The sequence below is a fragment of the Stegostoma tigrinum genome, chromosome 21, assembly GCF_030684315.1.
Source record: "Stegostoma tigrinum isolate sSteTig4 chromosome 21, sSteTig4.hap1, whole genome shotgun sequence".
In the NCBI taxonomy this organism is placed as follows: domain Eukaryota; kingdom Metazoa; phylum Chordata; class Chondrichthyes; order Orectolobiformes; family Stegostomatidae; genus Stegostoma; species Stegostoma tigrinum.
In genome coordinates, this window is record NC_081374.1 from 35,521,284 (window position 1) to 35,546,210 (window position 24,927).

The following is a 24,927-nucleotide window of genomic DNA, read 5'->3' on the forward strand; positions in this document are numbered from 1 at the left end:
TAAGTTTTGAGTGGACTCTGCTACTGGGGATTCAGGTGAGGAGTTCATTGAGATGACTGGTGAATTAATTAGTCTGTCAGACAGTCTCTGGTCACTATGAAGCAGCACAAATGACATGCATGATTGCAACAGTGAGAATGTGTAGACCTGTCGAGAAACAGCTGATGCAGAAGACCATGCACCTTTGCAGACAAACTACATAATTAGTTAGAAATATTACAGTGGAGAGGGACTGTAGAAACAGGATTAATTCTGAACTGTTCTGGCTTTAGTGCAAAAAGCATCTACATACAGAGAATCATGGTCTAAGTGGGTATAGTTCTGCCACCGATCAACGTAAAAATTCACTTTTACTTACAATGTTTCCAGTTTAGATAAGACATCTGAAACCAGCAGGATTAAACTTTCAAACTGGAGAGAAAAAGTATAGCTGTGTCCCAGAGTCACACAGACCTGTTGACATTTGCTTATGTTCGTATAAATCTAAAAATGTGCCGCTTTGAAAGTAACCTAGGGATGGGCAGGTTCACCACATAGATTTCTGTGATGATAGGACTGACATGAGGAGAGTTAGATTGTACTCACTGGAGTTTAGAAGAATGATGGGGTGATCTCAGAGAAACATATAAAATCCTAACAGAACTAAGGCACGACACGGATGGTCCTGATGAAGGGGGAAGGCCAAGAATCGTTTAAGCGTAAGGGCAAACCTTTAAGGACTGGGGTGAAGAGAAATTTACACACCCAGAGGGAGGGGAGCGTGTTGAATTCAATGTCACAAAAAATGGTTGAGGCTAAAATATTCTGTGTTTTCAAGGAGGTAGACATAGCTCTTGTAGCTAAAGGGATCGAGGGATATTGTTGGGGGGGGGGGGGGGGGTGTATCAGGGTAGTGAGCTCCATGATCAGCCATAGTCATAATGAATGCAAATCAGGCTCAAGCAGTAAAATGGCCTACATTTGCTCTTACATTCTATCTTTCTTTATTTGTAAATAAGAATTATATTACTTACATTGTGCCAGCTGAACTTGTTCTAATCATCTCCCTTATGAGAATACGTGACTTTGGGTTGACTCACATTCCCAATGAACTGTGCAAAATTCTTTATAAAGCCAACTATGTGGCTTGTAATCCAATTTTACCAGGAACTACCAACAGGACAGGTAAAGTGAACAAACCAAGTCAGATTGCAGGGTTGTTGGAGACTGAACAGCTGACTGCAGTGTTTGAAAACCACTGTCCAAAATATTACCAATTCAGTTTATAGCTCTAGAAAAAAAAATCAATTGGAACAGAATTGATCAAGATCCTCTGAAAACAGAAACAATTGGAGTAACTGAGTTATGAAATTCCATTACGCTACAGTCCCAACATTTAGAGCAACCACTTTATTTTTAAGCAGCACAGTCTATTCTCATTCAGATGTAGGGAAAGACCAGAACAGAATTCTACTCCCAAGGCTACAGTATTTATGTCAGAAGCAAAATCGATGAACAGTGAAATAAACATAATGAAAACCCAACACAAATAAGCATAATGCCGCTTGGCATCTGTCAAATAACAAATATTCAATTTCTATTTCTCCCTTCTTACAGTAAGGTAGTCCCACCTACCAGCAAAGCTTTTCACATTCAGGGACAGCCTCAGGTCTTTCCATTTCTCAGCATTTGGCCAAATTCTACGAAAACCCAAAGTCATATGCAGCAACTGCCAATCACATTGACAGTGAATTCCAGTTAGAGTCCACAGTAAATATATAACAATATTCCAAGCCCAAGACTTTTGAAGAATATCACTCAAAGCATTTCAAATACAGTGTTTCACTCCAAAATCCAATTCAATCTTTACTGAATAGAATTAGCTTTATTGTCACATGTACTCACTTGAATACAGTGAAAAGTTTGTAAGTCGCCACATACAACACCATTTTAGGTACAAAGGTACCTCGGTAGAGATTCGAGTACAAATTCTTTAGGGGAAAAAATTTAGTAAATAAAGAATTAAGCAGTCCAGCATTACAGACCTTCAAAAGTATAAAATCATTGTAATTAGAAAAAAATGAGATTAAGAAATTCAGAATAACAATCTCTCTCTCAAAATATGGGGTGGCACGGCGGCTCAGAGGTTAGCACTGCAGCCTCACAGCACCAGGGACCCAGGTTCGATTCCAGCCTCGGGTAACTGTCTGTGTGGTGTTTGCACATTCTCCCCGTGTCTGCATGGATTTCCTCCAGGTGCTCCGGTTTCCTCCCTCAGTCCAAAGATGTGGACATGGATTGGCCATGCTAAATTGCCCGTAGTGTTCAGGGGTGTGTGGATTATGGGGGTTGGGTCTGGGTGGGATGCTCCAAGGGGCAGTGTGGACTTGTTGGGCCTAAGGGCCTGTTTCCACACTAGGAATCTAATCTAAAAAAAATGAGAACAGGTTCCCAGCAGATCTCTAATCATGAGTCTAAAAAATTGTAGTTTAATCTAACCTTGCTATTTATTATGCACTTTGCATGAGTTCACAAAAAAGACACACAATCCTGAAATATATTTTGTTTACAAACCAGTATTTACATTCTCACCTTTTCATCCAAAGCTTTATGATGTTCAAATAATGATTTCAGAGCCTTCAGGACTTCCACTTCACTGGACACTCCCGATGGAGATTGTGATTGTCGCTTGACCACAGTCATTCGTAGAGATCGCTCATGTCTTGACACAAGGCACTCCAGATGTTCAAGTAATAGCTGTCAAATAAATATGGTGGCATGCATTAGTTGACTTCACCATTTTAGCAAGTTCACTGAAAACAAAGTTGGTCCACATTTACAACCGGCTGCTCAAACATCCCAGCACATATTGGCCACCATTTTCATGTGTCCAAGAATAATTTTGATAGGTTTTAAATTAATGTACTCATGTCAGTAACAAGAACTACAGCAACTTTATTTAGCAAAGTGGCTCAGGGCGCTTCACCAAGGGACCTTAGACAATATTTGAGACGTGGAGCTGGATGAACGCAGCAGGCCAAGCAGCATCTGATGAGCCGGAAAGTTAGGGTAACTTCTTCAAGTTAGGCATCCTTAGAAGAGGCTTCGCAGTGGGGTTAAAATTGTATCAGAGATCATGGGAACTGCAGATGCTGGAGAATCTGAGATAACAAGGTGTGGAGCTGGATGAACACTGCTTGGCCTGTTGTGTTCATGCAGCTCCACACCTTGTTATCACGGATTCTCCAGCATCTGCAGTTCCTATTATCTCTGATACAATATTTGAGATGTGTAAGGAAACAGTAAAACAAATTGCTCAAAGGTTTGATCAAGAGAGTTCAGGATCAGGAGTAATCTAAAAGTAAGTAGATAGATCGGGAGAGGAAATTCAAGAGGTTAGTATTACTTGTGAAACAATTGTGTTTAATTATGAGCAAGTGAAGGGTACTAATTACAGATTTACTGGAACACATAGATAAAGGCACTGAATGAAACTCTTGTTGATTTGTGATAAGAGGTATATGCTTGTAATGTTTCACTCTAAGTAAATGCAATTTTAAGTAAAGTTTAACTCCAGCATAACCACAGATCAAGTGGAGAGCATTTCCAGATGAGAGCATTTAGCGTCTAATTAGCTGAAGGGTCATCTCCCAATGTAACATGATAAAATTGGGGATGCACAGAAAGAATACACCTATAATGTTAGGAGCACAGATACCAGAGAGCTGAGAGGTTGAGGACATTTCAAAGACAGGAAAGGAAGAGATTAGAAATGCTAAGATGGTATTTTAAAATTGAAGAATTGGCAGACTAGAAACCAATGTACGGCAGCAAGCACAGTAAGGACTGATAACTAGAACTTGCTGCCAGTAGGACACAGACAGCTGAGTTTTAGCAGAAGCTCAGGTTTAAAGAGAATGGAAAATGTGAGGTTGACCAGAAAGTGTTGGAAGGTGACCTGAGGCAAGGCAGAGTTACGGATCTGGAAGTAGGCAGTTTTGGTTATGGAATAGTTATCTGGTTGAAAATCATCTTAATTTTACTGTCAAGCCAGGGCAAGCCATTTTGTCGTGTGGTCCAGTTGCTAATGGAAAACTCTGAACCCTACTCAAATTTGCTCCTCATTTCCTAGGTCTTTTGGTGTAAGGTGGCATGTCTCCATGCACCACTCTGGTGGGGGTAATGTACAAAATTTTCCAATCAGCTACAACATAAGTCATGCTTTTGATACAATAAAAAGTCTCAAAGCATTTCATGGGTTCACTATAAAAAGAAAATCACATTGATCCACATAAGCAGATATTAGGGACAATGACTAAAAGCTTGGTTAAAGCGGTTGGTTTTAAGGAGGATCCAAAAACAGGAATATGATGCAGTCCAAGGTAGAATAGTCCCAAGGTCAAGAGCCGAGGTAACTGAACATATGGCCATCAAGGGTGGGGAAATTTAAATCAGAGATGCACATAAGGCCAGAACTAAAAGAATACAGAGTTGGAGAGCTGTAGGATGAGAGGAGACTACACAAATAGGGAAAGTGAAGAGCAAAGGGGAGTTGAAAATATAGAATTGAACTTTAAAGTCAAGATTTTGCTTGATTAGGAACCACTGCAGATTAGCCACTTTGGCAGGGAATTGTTAATTGATGTGAATTAAGACATAGAAACAAAGCTCCTTCAGCCAGAATACATAAGCTGGGAGTGCGACAGAGTAAGGAAGATATTCATTAACAAACTTTGTTGAAATAAAGAGATGAAAACAGCGTATTGATTAACCAAATGCAAAAAAAAGAAAAACCTGCAACGACTGAGGCAAAAGAAGAGAGTAATGTTGACATCAGTACTTTTTGTCCAATTAAATCAGTGTGGAAGAAGAAGAATAAATTAAAAGAAACTGGAAAAGCACCTAAAATTGATGAGATACACAGAGATGGTTTAAAGTGTGGAGGCATATTTAATATCAATATTTATTCCGCTGTGCAAAGATATTTTAACTTATTAGGTGCATGGCCAGAGGGACTTCGTGAAAATAATTATGACGAACCCAAGAAAGAAGACAAATGAATGGCGATGACCTGTCTTTTGTAAAACATTGTACAATTGCCATGCAGATGTTGTTCCGAGAACTGTACAGAGAGACTAGTTGAGTAGATGTACAACTATCAGAAATGTCCATTTTAGATTCCAGGGAGAAGTAGAATAGAAGAAACAATGAACATTATAAAATAGTGAGTAGCCATAGTTTAGGAATTCTCTCTTCGCTGAACACTTTTTTTGAAAAAAAAAATTCATTCTGTTGACTGGATTAAGCTCTTGACAGTGCTGAAAGAAATCAAAGCAGTTGGGGGAAGAGAGACAACTCATAAAATCTATTCATGAGACAAACAGCAGCAGCAACAGTCAAAAATAGAGAGTTGGAACCAGGAAGAAGAGTTTAAAAAATGTGTTCTTGAACATTCAACTCTTCGATGTCTTTGCAGAAACAATGATCAAAGAAACATTAGCCCCAGATCTTCAGCTCAGGATCAGAGACCTTTTTCTGGACCTTGATCAGCTAAAGAAGAAACACACTTCCTGATTTTTCTGAGCAAATTCTGATGCGGGATTCTTCAGAACTATTCAGTTCCAATCAGAGGGAACACTGCAAAGAACTGGCGCAGAAGCCATGCTCATATTTTAAAGAACTAGATGCTGCATTTGGCAAAAAAAATTTTCATGTCCCAAAGCTTCTCTGAAAGGCAACACAGAGAAAGTAAGTACGTGAAGTATAAGGCGTATCATCAGGATGGGGGCTAATCAGGTAGATGGCAGTGCGTCAGCAAGGGTAGTCAGTTGTAGAATTACCCATGAGTTCAGTGAGTTTTAATTTTCTGGTCAACATTTCCTAGGTAACTATCCTTTAGATGAGATTTCAACTGAGGCTCCTCCTGTCTGCTATGGGGAATCATAACAGAGCCTATGGCTTTGTTTCATAACGCAACAAGAAAGTTCTCCCCAGTTCTGTCCAAAGATGGAAAGTGCGCTGTCATTCTCTCATTCCACAAATCCATTAGTGAAAACATACATTTAAATGCCTGTTACCAAATATGGCCACTTATATACTTCATCTAAATTAGGTTTAGAACTGAAAGACCATCAACTAGGCTTCTTCAGTAAACAACATTCGTGATTCACTATAAAGTAAGAGTCAATGAGCAAATATGCAAACCAAATTAACACAGTTTGCAGCACAAAAGTATAAATATCTACCCTTCTAAATAACCCAACACATAGACACATTCATCAGGTTTTTAGACAATAGACAATAGGTGCTGGAGTAGGTCATTTGGCCCTTCAAGCCAGCACCAGCATTCATTATGATCATGGCTGATCATCCACAATCAGTATCCTGTTCCTGCCTTATCCCCATAACCCTTGATTCCACTATCTTTAAGAGCTCTATCCATCTCTTTCTTGAAAGCATCCAGAGAGTTGGCCTCCACTGCCTTCTGGGGCAGAGCATTCCATATATCCACCACTCTCTGGGTGAAGAAGTTTTTCCTCAACTCTGTTCTAAATGGCCTACCCCTTATTTTTAAATTGTGTCCTCTGGTCCTGGGCTCACCCATCAGCGGAAACATGCTTCCTGCCTCCACAGTGTCCAATCCCTTAATAATCTTATATGTCTCAATCAGATACCCTCTCATCCTTCTAAACTCAAGTGTATACAAGCCCAGTCGCTCCAATCCTTCAACATATGATAGTCCCGCCATTCCAGGAATTGACCTTGTGAACCTACGCTGCACTCCCTCAATAGCAAGAATGTCCTTCCTCAAATTTGGAGACCAAAACTGCACACAATACTCCAGGTGCGGTCTCACCAGGGCCCTGTACAGCTTCAGAAGGACCTCTTTGCTCCTATACTCAATTCCTCTTGTGATGAAGGCCAGCATGCTATTAGCTTTCTTCACTACCTGCTGTACCTGCATGCTTGCTTTCATTGACTGATGTTCAAGAACACCTAGATCTCATTGTGCTTCCCCTTTACCTAACTTGACTCCATTGAGATAGTAATCTGCCTTCCTGTTCTTGCCACCAAAGTGTATAACCACACATTTATCCACATTAAACTGCATCTGCCATGCATCCGTCCACTCACCTAGCCTGTCCAAGTCACCCTGTATTCTAATAACATCCTCCTCACATTTCACACTGCCACTCAACTTTGTGTCATCAGCAAATTTGCTAATATTACTTCTAATGCCCTTGTCTATATCATTAATATATATTGTAAACAGCTGCTGTCCCAGCACCGAACCTTGTGGTACAACCACTGGTCACTGCCTGCCATTCCGAAAGGGACCCATTTATCACTACTCTTTGCTTCCTGTCAGCCAGCCAATTTTCAATCCAACTCAGTATTTTGCCCCCAATACCATGTGCCCTAATTTTGTTCACCAATCTCCTATGCGGGACTTTATCAAAGGCTTTCTGAAAGTCCAGGTACACTACATCCACTTTCTCTCCCTTATCCATCTTCATAGGTACATCCTCAAAAAATTCCATAAGATTAGTCAAGCATGATTTCCCCTTCGTAAATACATGCTGACTCTGAGCTATTCTGTTACTGCTATCCAAATGAGTCGTAATTTCATCTTTTAAAATTGACTCCAGCATCTTTCCCACCACTGATGTCAGGCTAACCGGTCTGTAATTTCCTGTTTTCTCTCTCCCTCCTTTCTTGAAAAGTGGGACAACATTTGCCACCCTCCAATCCGCAGGAACTGGTCCTGAATCTATAGAACCTTGGAAAATAATTACCAACGTGTCCACAATTTCTAGAGCCACCTCCTTAAGTACCCTGGGATGCAGACCATCAGGTCCCAGGGACGTATCAGCCTTCAGGCCTAACAGTCTATCCAACACCATTTCCTGCCTAACATAAATACCCTTCAGTTCGTCCATTACCCTGAGTCCTTCAGCCACTATTGCATCTGGGAGATTGCTCGTGTCTTCCCTCATGAAGACAGATCCAAAGTGCCTATTCAACTCATCTGCCATTTCCTTGTTCCCCATAATAAATTCACCCATTTCTGACTTCAAGAGCCCAATTTTAGTCGTAACCCTTTTTTTTCTTTTCACATATCTAAAAAAGCTTTTACTATCCTCCTTTATATTTTTGGCCAGTTTTCCTTCATAGCTCATTTTTTTCTCTGTGTATTGCCTTTTTAGTGATCTGCTGTTGCTCTTTAAAAGCTTCCCACTCATCTTTGCTATGTTATACTTCTCTTTTATTTTTATACAGTCCTTAGTTTCCCTTGTCAGCCACGGCTGCCCCCGCTTCCCGTCAGGATCTTTCTTGCTCTTTGGTATGAACTGATCCTGCACCTTCTGCATTATATCCAGAAATACCTGCCATTGCTGTTCTACTGCCATCCCTGCTAGGGTATTGTACCACTGAACTTTGGCCAGCTCCTCCCTCATAGCTCCATAGTTCCCTTTATTCAACTGCAATACTGACACTTCCGATTCTCCCTTCTCCCTCTCAATCTGCAGATTAAAACTTATCATATTATGGTCACTACCTCCTAATGGCTCCTTTGTGGTCCCTGATCAAATCCGGTTCATTGCACAACACCAGATCCAGAATTGCCTCCTCCCTGGTAGGCTCCAGTACAAGCTGTTCTAAGAATCCATCTCGGAGGCACTCCATAAACTCCCTTTCTTGGGTCCAGTACCATCCTGATTCTCCCAGTCTACCCGCACGTTGAAATCTCCCATAACAACTGTAGTGATACCTTTGTGTCAGGCCAATTTCAACTCTTGATTCAACCTGCACCCTACCTCCTGACTACTGTTTGGGGGCTTGTAGATAACTCCCATTAGGGTCTTTCTACCCTGAGAATTTCTCAGCTCTATCCATACTGACTCTACATCTCCTGAGTCTATGTCCCCCCTTGCAAGGGACCGAATATCATTCCTCACCAAGAGGGCTACCCCACCCCCTCTGCCCACCAGTCTGTCCTTTCGATAGCACTTATAGCGTTGAATATTCATTTCCCAGGCCCTGTCCACTTGAAGCCACGTCTCAGTTATCCCCACAACATCATACTTGTCAACTTCCAACTGAGCCTCAAGCTTATCCACCCATTAAATAAAGGGAAGATTTTATTTACAAAATAAAGGAAAGCACTTTGGTCAATGATTGCTAATTCTTGGAGGGACAAAGGAAAGGATGTGAAAACGTTCCCAGGCTTTCTTCCTGTCAATAAGCACACTAAGTTGCCATATGGAGGATGAACTGGGTCGTTACTTTCTCCCCCGGCTATTGCATAATTGAACTCCAAATAACGTCCAAAACAAAAACTAACGCATGACAGTTAAAAAAAACCAGCCATGTGATTTCTAGTAATTAAATCCAAGCAATTAGCCTGAGCCATTGATTTCCAAGAAGTGTATTTTAGAAAAGATATTTTAGTCACCCCTTTTCAAAAATCACCAGCCTCGGTATCTCCTCAGTTTTTCAAATGAACCGCTGCCCACAATCTTTTACACAATAATCCCCAAAATAAAAGTGAACAATGAAGCACCTTCCTTACACCAGTGTCCTGTCTAGTATTTATACAAATCATTGCATAAGCTGTTTGCATGATTTTCTCACATTACTGTGTTTTTTCTCCCCCACAGAGTTTGCTGCACACAAATTGACTGTTGAGTTTCCTACAACATTTCAAAAGTGCTGCAATAGCTGTACAGCACTTTGAGACATCTGATGGTCATGAAAAGCCTGATATATATGCAAGTCTTTCATTCCACCTTTCACCCTCACCTTCCAAACCAAGTTAGTTCCAAGTGTACCTTGATAATCAATTCTTGAACATTTAACCCTTTGTTAAGAATTTGTAAAGATTAGATTTCTGTGAAACAAGTTGTTTTAAAAATCATCCAATTTAAATATGATTGTGATTCATTGCTGAGAGTGACATTGAGTGTGTAGAAAAAAGCAGGCAGGACAGCATAAGTAACCTGTGAAATTCAGCAAGTGGCTAATTGTGCATGGCCCCATGAGCAAGAGGAGATGGAGAATAACCAAACAAGGATGCGACAGGAGAGAGTGTGGCAAGTTGCTGAAGAACAGCAAAATGAGAGTGAGGCAGGCAAAGGAAGAATAACAGTACAGAGACAGAATAGTTAGTAAGACGGAAAAAATAAGAAAAGATTAAATGACAGGTAGTTGGTGGACAGTTAGCGCATCTCTGGATCCATTCCAGGATACATTTTACCCACACAGGCAAATAAACAGATTCCTCCTCACTATTATTAGACCTCTGAATGGACCTATAAAATTTCAAATTAACATCGATCTTGCATTTTGCGCACCTTATTTACAGCCGAAACTTTGTATTCCTTGCTCTGTTCAGTCAGCCTATGATCGTTGTATGTTCTGACCTGTCTGTACTGCTCGCAAAAGAAAACTTTTCACTGTACTAGGTACATGTGACAACAATAAATTAAGACTGTGTTGCTTGTGCTTGGTTTCTCTCTCTTAACCCTAATCACACTTTGAATTCAATGTCTGACTTCAGTTAAATACCACCAGCTTACAGTAGAGTCATCTGGCTTTTGACAAATTGAAATATATGGTGATTAACCAAGTGAACTGAAGTATTTTCCATCCCCACCCTTGTCTGCTTTCTGGAGAGACCACTCTGTCCGTGACTCCCTTGTTCGCTCCACACTGCCCTCCAACCCCACCACACCCGGCACCTTCCCCTGCAACCGCAGGAAATGCTACACTTGCCCCCACACCTCCTCCCTCACCCCTATCCCAGGCCCCAAGATGACTTTCCATATTAAGCAGAGGTTCACCTGCACATCTGTCAATGTGGTATACTGCATCCACTGTACCCGGTGTGGCTTCCTCTACATTGGGGAAACCAAGCGGAGGCTTGAGGACCGCTTTGCAGAACACCTCCGCTCGGTTCGCAATAAACAACTGCACCTCCCAGTCGCGAACCATTTCAACTCACCCTCCCATTCTTCAGATGACATGTCCATCATGGGCCTCCCGCAGTGCCACAATGATGCCACCCGAAGGTTGCAGGAACAGCAACTCATATTTCGCTTGGGAACCCTGCAGCCCAATGGTATTAATGTGGGCTTCACAAGCTTAAAAATCTCCCCTTCGCCCACCTCATCCCAAAACCAGCCCAGTTCGTCCCCTCCCCTCACTGCATCCCAAAACCAGCCCAGCCTGTCTCTGCCTCCCTAACCTGTTCTTCCTCTCACCCATCCCTTCCTCCCACCCCAAGCCGCACCTCCATTTCCTACCTACTAACCTCATCCCACCTCTTTGACCTGTCCGTCTTCCCTGGACTGACCTATCCCCTCACTACCTCCCCACCTATACTCTCCTCTCCACCTATCTTCTTTTCTCTCCATTGTCGGTCCACCTCCCCCTCTCTCCCTATTTATTCCAGAACCCTCACCCCATCCCCCTCTCTGATGAAGGGTCTAGGCCCGAAATGTCAGCTTTTGTGCTCCTGAGATGCTGCTTGGCCTGCTGTGTTCATCCAGCTTCACACTTTACTATCTTGAACTGAAGTACGAATTTAGTTCCGTTGGAAAAGAAGATTGATACTGTAAGTAGTAAAAGAACAGCAATGAGATTGAATTAAAAGTCATTGTGGACAGGAGATGGTGAAAGTAAGAGAGAAGAAGATGAACTAGTTGAAGAGTAGCTGAAGGGAGGACAAATTGATGACTTAAAATGAATGAAAATTGAGATGGGGTCAATACAGCCATGTTGTAATATCAAAATATTCTAATACACTTTCCTAGAGAATGTCAGGATGGGCACTTGTGACCATTGGCTGAACTTTACAGATCTCCCACAACCACTGGCCATGTTTTCAGCTTAGAGGAGCGAGAGGGCACCTAAAACGTATTGGGCAGCTGGCCGATTGCCTTTTCACACACTCTAATTCCATTCTCATTAAGTCATACGGAGATGGACAGGCTCCAAACCTGGAAGACTGAGTGTTAATGTCAACTAAATTATTAATGCAATTGAGCTTGTGAACTAGAAAATTGCTCCAAGTACAGTGCTGTCCATGTCATAATGGCCTGGTGGTACAACAGGCATTTTCTTAAACAAGGCTGGTTAAAAGTGGTAAGGGTGAGGGCTATTAAAGGGTTGCTACAATAAATCAAAGCCTTAGCTTAAAAAGAAAACTGGCCTTCTTGGAAGAAGGATAAATATAATGAGTGAAGTTGGCCATTATGCTGCTGATTGAATCAGAAGAAATTTAGTGCTGGAAGCTGAAAGTGGCAATTGGAAAAAGAATACCCCTGCTGAACAAAATTTACAATTAAGGTGGGAATGAAATGAAATTTTACGCAACTACATTTGAAGATTATAAAAGGAAAAGGAGAGATTAAACAGATCAATTAGCTGCTGAGGTCGCAGAAATTGACAGCTTTCGAAATGGAACCATTTTAGGTTAAGTAAACATGAGAAATTGGACAGAGGGCAAAAAAAACCTTGTTCCCTTCCTTGATGACTATGAAGTATTTATTAGTAGGCGATTAGTTGTAAAATCTATGCATTTATATAAAAAGTGTTTTATAAGCACAGCAAAGCCCAGCAAGGTGGAAGGGAAGAGAATGGATACATTATTTCAAAGAGAGGCCAAAATTAGAGACAAGAGGAAAACTCCATCAAAAAGTCAATTAGTGTTTCTTTACTAATTCTCCCTTTTCTCCATTTTAATCATTTTTATTACATGAATTTGTGCTGAAATTGCTTGCTTATTTACATATACTTTATTCTTTACCTGTGCCACAGTGGGATCATGTTTAACTCTTACCAGTACCACTGCAGTGGGCTACATTACAACCTCAAGGTTTATAGTGTAGTGTGATAATCAGGGAATGCTGCACTGTCTGAAGCGCCATTTTTCAGATGAAAAGTTAAACTCAGCCCTTGCTGTATGAAAGGGTCGCATGGCACTATGAATTTGAGGAGCAGGGGTGGTTCTCAGTGTTCTGGCCAACATTTATCCCTCAACTAATGTCGATGTTCTTTATTTCCTTATGTTTATGAGGATTTGCTGTGCCCAATCTAGCTATTGCATTTCCCAACATTGGAGAGGGCTCAGAAAAGATTTGCCAGGATGTTGTCGAGCATGGAAGGTTTGAGTTATAAAGAAAGACTGGATAAACTGGGACTTTTTTACTGGGGCATTGGAGGTTGAGGGGCAACCCTGATGGAAGTTTCTAAAATAGTGAGAGGTATAGATAGAGTTAATGGTAGTTGTTTTCCCAAGGATGGGGGATTTCAAAACTAGGGGGCACATTTTAAGGTGAGAGAAGAGAGTTTTTAAAAAAGACATGAGGGGCAATTTTTTTTTACACAGAGGGTAGTTTGCCTGTGGAATGAATTTCCTGAAAAAGTGGCGAATGTGGATACAATTACAATGTTTAAAAGACATTTGGGTGAGTACATGAATAGGAAAGATTTGGAGGGATATGGGCCAGGAGCAGGCAAGTGCAACTAGTTTAGTTCTGGATTATGGTTAGACTAAAGGGTCTGTTTCTGTGCTTTATGACTCTATGACTCTATAACAGCAATGATCACAATTCAAAAATATTCTATTTAATTGTGTTTCACAACCAATGGGAGTTTCCTGGCTGTGAAAAGCACTATATAAAAGTAAACCTTTCTATCCAGTGATGTTCTATAAACTCAATACGTCTCTGTTTATCATTTAAACAATTTGTTGATTATTCCATCTGTTGGTCTCTTTTCTGTGATTTGACAAGATGTTTTCTTCACTCAGATAATTTTTGCTCTTCCACTTCACAAGAGATTTTCATTGCTTTTCACACGTGGAATGAGTCTTAAATTTGCAGTATGGACATTTTGTTTCTTTTTAAGTAAAAGACAGAAATTTGTTTATTTTCTGCATTTCCTGTTTTTGTGTTGGACTTTAAGCAGTTACAGATTGATCTTTATCTTTTAAACCGCGGAGAAATGATTCACTGCTGAGTAATACACCCAGGGCAGAGAAAATGAAAAGACAAGGAACGTCAGAAATACAGAAAACCGTCAATAAGTCCAAATTTATGTCATAGGCCAGGAAAAAAATACAATGAAGAAGTGCAAAAGTTCAGAAGCTCTAACTATACAGAAATTGACTGAAAAACAAGACCTGGATGAATAAATTAGAAGAATAAAGTCGACAATGGCACAAGTCAAAGATTTTTAACTGTACATTAGAGCCAGCTTAAAATGGGTTTATCAAAAACATATCACAGATGAATAGATAGAGTACCCAGCTGTGGTGTGCTATAAAATTTGGATATAGGGAGGAACAAATAGTCACTCTTCGATCTTCAGAGTAATCATCATCGGTGCCATATTCATGACCAAGAAGAGAAGTGTTAGATTAGAATCCTGTTAGACAACAGGATTAGAATTTTTCCTGACAGTATCTCAATAGTTAGCTTTGCAAAGTCATCTGACATTTTTCCAATTTAGTTGCCAGGCTGTATTCATGACATAAAACTTTTCCAAAGCTTTCGTCCACAGTTAGACATAGAAGGGCTCACTGATAGGCCAATTATCCCAAATAATTTCAATTACAGGTATTTCTGCTATAACACTTGTTTCGTTAACATAAATTGGTTGTAACGTGATTGATAAATAGTGGGTGCTGTTTGAACAACACAAATTTTCTACTGTTCAGTACTGTGATTTCCCTATAACGCAATTTTCTTTGGTGATTTTCTATAGTGCGATTTTCTATAGCAAGGTCACACAAGAATGCAACCATTGCATTATTGGAGAAATACCTGATCACTTCTGTCATTGTATAAACTCACTGCCTCATGTGATAAGCAATGGCTCTGAAAGATTTAATGCCGAAGGTTGCATTAAACTCCATCCAATCTGATAAATTTGTGGGTTGACAAGGACAGCACTGCCATGGATTTCGAGGAACACAGGCCTACCACCTTCGTAACAATACCCATTTAACTAATTTAACTTGCATCATGCTATAAACTACATCTTATTTAAAACAGGAGCCTCCTCTTCTTAAACTAACCAGTGATTTTTTTTTCCCTCTCATTACAGACCAATCAGATCACGTATACCCAGTAAGACAATGAGAGTCATGGCAGCCACGGGGTGGGGTGCAATGTTGAATGTAGGCAGTGTTGAGATTAGCAGCAATAAGCTTCCCCTCTTCATTCTAGTAACATATGGATTTAACCATCAGGAATAACCTCTTGGAGAAAACAGCATGCACAAAACTTTACTACAACATGAGGCAGCATCATCAGCAAGAACAGAGGGGGAAGAGGTGGCAATTTTAGATAGAAAAGCTGTACTTCCCCACAGAGCTGCACAGCATCAACTCAGAATGAGAGAGAAAAAAATTACTGGTTAGTTTAAGAAGAGGAGGCTCCCGTCTTAAATAAGATGTAGCTTATAGCACGTTGCAAGTTAAATTAGTAAGATGAGCATTGTTACGAAGGTGGTGGGTCTGTCTTCCTCGAAATCCATGGCAGTGCTGTCCTTGTCAACCCACAAATTTCTGAGATCATCAGATTGGATAGAGTTTAACGCAATCTTCAGCATTAACTCTTTCAGACACTGTCCTCAACTATTCTGGGAAGTACTGCCTTTCAGAAACGTGCGTACTGGGAATGACTGAAAAAAAAATCAATGTTTTACTATTCAATCCCTAAAGGTTAATTTCAAAGCAGAGGAAGTAGAGAAATGCCTCAGTGCACACTAAATAAACACATTCATTACAGCAGCAGCCACAAACAGCCACATACATATTAGAAAATTAAGGTGAACTGATCTGATGTACTTCTCTCATTACAAGATTTTTTGAAACTATTGCCAATATCTTTCTCAGTCGAGCCTTGAAACAGGGTCTTTTCAATTCAACCTGCAAAATGGAATCAGTGATAATGGGAACTGCAGATGCTAGAGAATCCAAGATAACGAAATGTGAGGCTGGATGAACACAGCAGGCCCAGCAGCATCTCAGGAGCACAAAAGCTGACGTTTCAGGCCTAGACTCTTCATCAGAGAGGGAGGGGGCTCTCTGATGAAGGGTCTAGGCCCGAAACGTCAGCTTTTGTGCTCCTGAGATGCTGCTGGGCCTGCTGTGTTCATCCAGCCTCACATTTCGTTATCTTGCAAAATGGAATCGATTGGTCTACTCACTCTCGTATTGTTCCTCTCTGCTTTCAGTTCAGAGATCTCTTCCTCTTTCTCCAAAAGTTGTTCCCTGCAGGCATTTAACTCCTTTGTTAGTGCAGCAAACTCCTGCAAAAGGAACAGAAATTTGGCACGTGTTTAGTAACAAGTTTATATGATACATTGAGCTTTCAATTCAACTCAATGAAATTGAAAATATATCCTCAAATCAGGAATTCTCTGTTCCAGGTGAAGCATGATGCTGTTTTGTCAGAAATCAAATTATAGTACCCTTGGCAGGTGAAAACTATATTAGGGACATGTAATTTCTCATGCCAGAGTACTGAATTCAGTTCACATTCTTAATATGGGAACAACACAACAAAAGCAGTGACAACTTACAGGAGATTAACAATGTACATGACTACAAGTATTCACAAAGTGAAGGGAGGGCAAAAGTACAAAAACTTTCATAAAAAACTACAGAGGACAATGTTAAACAAAAGGTTGGCCACTTTCATTCATGTTTATGGTATTTATTAAGAAGTTTTATGAATCTGTTTGGACCGTAACTACAAAATGAAACTTTTTGAAAGTCGGAGTGGAAGAAGTGTCACATTGTGTTTTAAATTATATTTTATTGTTCGATGCTTGCAGGAAAAATCAATAAAACAAAGTTTTACAATAAAACAAAGACAGGGCAGGAAAGGGAAAAAGAAACTGGAATCTGGATTGAAAGAGCAAAATAAAATGTATTTTTTAAAAGCCTTTGAAAGCAGTTGGGAGGTTATAAAGCTGAAGGGATACAAGGACAGAAAATGAGAACAGGTTAGGCACTGTAACATTTAAAAAAAGCAGATACCTATCCAATTGTGGAGAGATGAGAGAGGAGTTGATCACTGTCAGAACAGCAAAATGGACAAATCAGAACTGCAGAGATAAGGCAACCTGCTTCAAATAATCTTGACACTAATTTTAATGCATACAGGGGATCACTGGTGGCCAGCTGTAATGCTATTAGACAGTTTTCAATAGACAGCAATATTATGAGTTACATTTTATGTGAGATGGATGTGGGGAGGCTGACTTTTAAAGCATTTAAAAATCTCAAGCCTCTGGGTAAGAAAGGCATGATTGATCTGCAGTAAAGAAGACGGAAAGACAGGGACACATGAATGTTTCCAAAGCATTCATGATGATGGTGATAAAATGAGAATAGTAAAGAGACTCCTATTGGGATCAGATTACACACCAAGGTTCAAAACAAATGAACGGGTCATGACACTCCTCTCTCTCTCTCTCTCTCTCTCTCTATGAGTGCCACTTGGTTTGCTGTGTATTTTGACCATTTGCTGTTTTTATTTCAGATTTCCAACATGCAGCTTTTTCTTTGTTTTTGTATTGGATGCTCCTGTCTCAGCATTTGGTTGGACAAATGCACCATTTGTCACTGAGCTATGTAGAATGTGACACACCCAGGCCCATTCTTTTTTCATCTCTGAGTCAAGATCAAGGGCACGAGGGAATAAGTGCCCCCAGGTTTGGAGAATTGAGAGTTAAAGGAATAGAGAGTCGGCAAACCATGGAAAAATCAATCAGATTTCAAGCTTGTTATTACATGACCCAATAACACATGACTTAAAGAGTAAGTGCAGGTATCAATGGGCAAAGTGACATCTCTAGCATCAGCAGATTTTTGACATTTGCTGTCTGAGGCCACACAAGAGAAACGGTTATGGAGATCAGAATGCAGAAATCAAAATTTCCTCCAAAAAGCATTATCGTCAAAAGAAAAAGGTTTACTTGTACAAATTATATGAACTGCTGAAAAGGCACATTACTCACATAAGTTAGGATTCAAGCCTTCAAAGTAAAATCATCATTGTCAAGAGGAAAGGCAACAAAACTACGCAGAACTAAAGAAAAGCAGCATGCATATTTAACAGACCTTTGAAGGTCAAGCCAACAATATGACGTCTCTGAGGGTACATTGTGCAGACCCTCAAATAGCATCACCCAATAAACGTGATAAAGCAAACATCTCAAAGATGAGGTATGCATTAACTTCAAATTAAATCAAAACGAAGCCGACAGAATATAAAGTGAAGTGCATCATAAATCTTAGAAGGTGGCTGCCAGAATCAAACAAACTCAAATTTAATTAAATATTAATAAATTAGGAAATATACATACAACAAAATTGTACCAAACTTGTAGGGAGCCAAAAATGCCAAGGCCCATGAGAAACATGTTTGCAATTTGAGTAAAACAACTCTATTTTTTCAGAACTCTTAGTTCTCTTCTATTATCACACAGTCACTACCATTAGGAACTGAACAATTTCAGATAATTCAGATTCCAGAATGTGACGAGCAGACCTGACAACTGTCTCCAAGATCATTGTTCTCATTCCGTACAGTTATTGTTGTATAAGCTAGAGAATACAAAAAGAGATTCTAGGCCAGCTTCTGATGTGACAATTCCATTTAGAATTGAGCTATCTGAGTGAGGTGACAGAGTTTCAACAAACTGTAACAGTTGCCTTGGTTTTGGTGGGACTGTGCTGAAGAAACAGAATCACACAAAGGCACAGTATTGGAAACTTCAAAATCTCAGTTCTGGTGTCCCAATGCTCAGCTGGTAAAGGAATTTCATAGGGCGACTAGTCAAAAGAATCCATTGGATTATGTCACCCAATACATGCTGGTTTCATGATTCGAATTCAGATAGATTGCCCATGTCAAGTATCTCATTAAGCTTGGTAAAACAAAACAAAAACAAAAATTCAGAGAAATATTCTTCATCAGCAAGAAATGTTTTGCAAACAATTCCTGAAAAGCACCACAGGGGTAAATAAATGGCAATGATTAAAAGACAATTTGTAAAATATTCGGAAGTGTAGACAAAGACTGTTACGAAATCAAAAACAGTAGTTGCTGGAAAAGCTCAGCAGGTCTGGCAGCATCTGTAAAGAAAAGATCAGCATTAACGTTTCGGGTTCAGTGACCCTTTCTCAGAACTGGATCCAAAACGTTAACTCTGATTTTTTTCTTCACGGATGCTGCCAGATCTGCTAAGCTTTTCCAGCAACTTCTGTTTTTGTTTCTGATTTACAGTATCTGCAGTTCTTACAATTTTTCTACAGTTATGAGATCATTAATTGAGAAAGGAGGAATCGGAGTCCATGAAGCAAAACAACAGAAGGCTATCATTTTCCTCACCTTTGTTATTCCAACCAGTAATCAACCCACACTGTGCCAAACCAGTGGCATGAGCCGGCAGGCTCCCTTTAGTGAAGGACTTGAGTGAACAAGTTTGATTTTGATAATAAAGCAACTTGAGACTATGCTTCAGGCGTCAAGTGATAAATTACTAAACTTACTAAATTCAAAGCCACAATCCATCGTAGTGGAACTTGAATTCATTACCTTAGACTGTACCATAAGATACAGAGGCATAATGAGGCTATTTGGCTATTAAATCTGTTAAGCATTCGATCATGCTGAAATGTTTCTCAACCCCGTTCTCCTGACTTTTTCCCATAACCCTTGATTCCCTTCTTAATCAAGATGCTATTTATCTTTGTCTTCAAAACACTGAATGAATTGACCTCCACAGCTTTCTGTGGCAATGAGTTCCATAGATTCAACACCCTCAAATTGAAGAGATTCCTCCTCATGTCAGTTTTAAAGGGTTGTCCCTTCAATTTGAGGCTGTGCCCTCAGGTTCTAGTCTCTCTACTATGGAAACATTTTCTCCACATCCACTCTATCCAGGCCACTCAAAACAAGAATTCCAAGGCAAAAGTTAGAGTCCTCAACTGCTCCTCACATGACAAACCCCTCAGTCCTAGGATCCTTCTTGTGAACCTTCTGTGAAACTCATCCAAGGCCACTGCATCCTTCTTGAGATACAGGGCAAAGAAAACTGCTCACAATGTTCCAAAAGCACTTTGACCAGACCCTTAAATAGCCTCAGCAGTACTTTTCTGCTCTTGTATTCTAGCCCGCGTGAAATGAACGCTAACATTACATTTGATTTCCTAACTGCCGACCTTACCTGCATGTTAACTGCAAGGAATCCTAGTTCGGAAATTTCCAAGTCCCTCGTGCTTCAGATTTTCAAAGCTATTGCTCAATTAGAAAATTGCCTATTCCACTATTCTTTCAAGGAAAGTGCATAGCCTTATACTTCCCCACACTGTATTCCATCTGCCAATTCTTTGCATGCTCTCATAGCCTTTTCTGGTCCTTCTACAGCCTCCCTGCATACTCAACGCCTCCTTAGCCCTCCACTTAGCTTTGTGTCATCTGCAAAATTAGCAGTAATGCTCTCAGTTCATTCGTCCAGATCGTTAATGTACAACATGAATAGTTGTGGTCCCAACATGGACCCCTATGGGACTTCAATTCTCACCGGCTGCCATCCTGAAAAAAGACCCCTTTATTACCCACAGTTGGCCTTCTGCCAGTCAGTCAATCCCTTGCCCCTAACATCATGAGCTCTTATCCTATTTAGCAGCTTCCTGTGTAGCACCTTGTCAAAGGCCTTCTGGAAATCCAAATAGATCACATCCAGTAGTCCTCCTTTGTCTAATTTCTTCATTACCTCTTCAAAGAATTCGAACAGATTCGTCAGGCATCATCTCCCCTTGATGAAGCCATGCTGACTTCGCTGTACTGTACCATCCACTTCCAAGTACTCTGCAATCGCATCCTTCACAGTGGACTCTGAAATCTTACCAACGATCGAGATCAAACGAACTGCCCATAATTTCCAGTTTTCTGCCTTTCTTCTTCTTAAACAGGGGTGTTACATAGAGTCATACAGCACGGAACAGACCCTTAGGTCCAACCAGTCCATGCCGTATATAATCCCAAACTAAAATAGTCCCACCTGCCTGTTCCTGACCCATATCCCTCCAAACCTTTCCTATCCATGTACTTAACTTAATATCTTTTAAAATTGTATTTTTATCCCCATCCACCACTTCCTCAGGAAGTTCATTCCATTCATTCCACACTCAAACCCACCCTCTGTATAAAATATTTGCCCCTCATCTTTTTTAAATCTTTCTCTTCTCACCTTAGAAGTGTGCCCTCCCAGTATTGAAATTCCTCATCCTAGGGAAAGACAACTACCATTAATGATACCCATCATTATTTTATAAACTTCTATCAGGGCGTCTCTCAACCTCCTATACTCCAGGGAAAAAGTCCCAGCCTATCCAACCTTTCTCTATAACCAAAACCTTCCATACCCAGCAACATCCTAGCAATTCTCTTCTAAACCCTCTCCAGCTTGATAATATCCTTCCTATAACTGGGTGATCAGAACTGAACACAGTATTCAGAAGAGGCCTCAACAATGTCCTGTACAACCTCAACATGACTACCCGACTCTCATACTCAACGGACTGAGCAATAAAGGCAAGCATGCCAAATGCCTTTTTGACCACCCTGTCTATGTGTGACACAAACTTCTAAGAATTATGTACCTGCTTCCCTTGGTCCCTCTGTTCTACAATACTATCTGAGGCCCTACCATTAATGTCTAAACACCAGGCTCGTTCATTGTAGCCATACGCAATAACTCACATTTATCCAGATTGAACTCCATCTGCCATTTTTCAGTCCATTGACCTATTTGATCAAGATCCTTCTGTAATCCTAGAACATTTCTTCACTGTCTACTATGGCACCAATTTTGGTGTCATTTGCAAACTTACAAACCATGCCTTTTATATTTTTGCCCAAATCATTTACATAAATGACAACAAGAGGACCCAGAACCAATTCCTGTGGAACACTGCTGGTCGCAGGCCTCCAGCCGAAAACGTAACCTTCCACCATTACGCTCTATCTTCTGCTGTTAAGCCAATTATTTATCCAATTGGCAAGCTCAACCTGAATCCCATGTGACCTAACTTTATTGACTAGTCTACCATGCGGAACTTTATCAAAGGCTTTAACAAAATCCAAATAAACAATATCTACAGCTCTGCCATTATCATCCTATTTGAGTTTGTTAAGCAAGTTATCAATCAAGTGAGATACTATTTTCCTCCCATAAAATAAAGCTGACTATCCCTAGATAACAAAGTGTGTAGCTGGATGAACCCAGCAGGCCAAGCAGCATCTCAGGAGCACAACAGCTGACGTTTCGGGCCTAGACCCTTCATCAGAGAGGCTAGAAGGGTCTAGGCCCGAAACATCAGCTTTTGAGCTCCTGAGATGCTGCTTGGCCTGCTGTGTTCATCCAGATCTACACTTTGTTATCTTGGATTCTCCAGCATCTGCAGTTCCCATTATCTCTGACTATCCCTAATCAATTTTTGCCTCTCTACATGTCCATAAATTCTAACTTTTATAATCATATCCAACAATTTACCCAAAACCAAAGTCAGACTCTTCGGTCAACAGTTTCCCACTTTCTCGTTACAACCTTTTTTAAACAAATGTACAACATTAGCTACTCTCCAGTCAACCGCACCTCACCCATAGTTATAGATGATGCAAATATTTCTGCAAGTGGGTCTTGTAATTTTCTCCCTGACTTCTCACAACATTCTGGGATACATTAAATCAGGTCTTGGAGATTTATCTACCTTTATATTCTCCAAAACCTCCTCAACTACTACTTCTGAAATGTGAACTGCTTTTTTTTCAAACATCAAAGTTTATTTCTCTGTGTTCTCTAGACTCCATTTCTTTCTCCACAGTAAAAACTGATGTGAAATATTAATTTAGTATCTCCCCCATGTCTTCTCAATCCTTCCCACAAATCTTCACCATATCGCATGCTTTCTCTTTTGCTTTATGTTGTCCTTGACTTCCCTTCTCAGCCACAGCTGCTTGCTTCATCCTCCCCTTAGTATATTACTTTTTCCTTGGGATGACTTCCTGCTATGCCTCTTGAATTATTCCCAGAAAATCATGCCATTGTTGCCTCACCATCTTCCCTGCTAGGCTTCCTTTCCAATCAACTCTCCCTCATGCCTTTGTATTTACCTTTATTCAATTGTAATAACATGGTATCCGATTCAAGATTCTCCCTCTCCAACTGAGGCTGAATCCTATATTATGGCCACTGACCCCTAGGGATTCTTTCGCCGAAAGCTCCCTCATGAAGGGTGCCTCATTACACATCATTAAATTCAGAAATGTCTGTTTCCTAGTGAGCTGTACCAAAAGCTACTCCAAAAACAATCTTGTAGACATTCGCATCACAGCATATCCTCCAACAATTAAAAAATAATTTTGATTCTTCCAAAGCAAGGACATCTTGAGACGAGAATTTTACTTCAACCACATTTCAGTTGAATATCTCCTCAGCCTGCATAGGCTTCCTCCACTGTGCTTATTGAGGGAGAGCACTGAATGTCAGGATAACACCGGTCAACATTGGATTTGTGGATACCAATCTAAGAGTGTCTGGAATTTAATGTGCGCATGTAGACTTGAACCATAAACATGAGCAAAACAGACAAAACCTCAAATCCATGGATTTTTAAAAGATCTTTGCTATACATTGCAAACAGATTAGAATAATTGGTAAGGAAATACTGGAACAGCAAATGAGCTAATAACATGAAACTAAAAGAGCCACAAATAGCAGAACGTTGTTAAATATTTGTTATTAATTATATGGTTTGTTTATAATTGCAACTCAAAAACTTGAAATGGAGGTAAGATTTTTCAAAATCATTGTGGAAGTATTTTTATTTTCACAAGTGAGACTGCATAACAAATTATATGAGTGCTTATCCAATTAAATACCTTCAATTACCTCAGTGTTACAACTGAACTTCCTTGAGAAAGGGTGTTCTGAAAGAGATTACCTCAAAATACAGATTGGAGTTAAGGAAGTTTGCATGTTAGCCCTTTAGTATTTACAATCTACTGAACAGTAGCCATTCCTCTCAAAGATCAAAAGGCTCAGCCAGTGACAGTATTACATAGCATCTGGATAGAAAGGTCTTTACCCTTAGTTACCACCATGCTAAGCAGACTACCATGGATATAAATGGTCCACACTGTGTAGGTAACTCCAGAGTTATTGCCACAATACACCAGATTGGCAAATCATTCTTAATCTCTTCAATTCAGCACATGACATACTCTGCTTCTCCTAAAATGTTGCTCTAACAACCTGGACCAGAGAGCCAAATACATGACACTAACGTGGAGGAACATGAATACACGGAAAACTTCCCACAACTTGCCAGTCGCCTCTCTCAAACCTTTGGCGAGAGGAGTCAACACTGCTCAGCTGCGCAAGCTTACAAACCACTACAGTGAGCATTCGACAACAGATACTTTGACAAGTGAAAAAAATCCTAGTTTCCAGAGCAGTTGTCCATACCACATTCCAGTACTACAGTGGATCATGGACTGCACATCAGCGACACAGGAGAGTGCTAGTGAAATGCTATCAGCTATGTTTCCTGCGAATTTAAACAAGAGACCCTTCCAGCAACTATTAGTGTAGTATGAAATCTAAATATACATGCAGTTCAAAGATCACAGTCCAGTTGGATAACAAGGTGTAGAGCTGGAAGAATACATCAGGCCAAGCAGCATCAGAGGAGCAGGAGCAGGAAAGCTGACGTTTTGGGCCTGGACCTTTTTTTTTCTGAAGGGTCCAGACTTGAAACATCAGCTTTCCTGCTCCTCTGATGCTATCTGGCCCATGTTCCTCCAGCTTTACACCTTGTTATCTCAGATTCTCCAGCATCTGCCGTTCCTACTATCT

The 24,927-nt window shown here is 40.3% G+C and overlaps 1 protein-coding gene across 2 annotated transcripts in view; it reads right to left on the reverse strand.

Annotated features, from left to right (window-relative positions):
• The window catches only part of ppfia4 (PTPRF interacting protein alpha 4), a 642,255-nt gene that overhangs the window by 175,642 nt on the left and 441,686 nt on the right, over window positions 1-24,927 (reverse strand). For both annotated transcript variants that reach the window (XM_059653442.1, XM_048553122.2), the window contains exons 2-3: window positions 16,201-16,302; window positions 2,572-2,736 (exon numbers count right to left, since the gene is read on the reverse strand). In XM_059653442.1, the coding sequence (XP_059509425.1) occupies window positions 2,572-2,736; window positions 16,201-16,302 (267 nt within the window). The remainder of the gene's footprint in view (window positions 1-2,571; window positions 2,737-16,200; window positions 16,303-24,927) is intronic.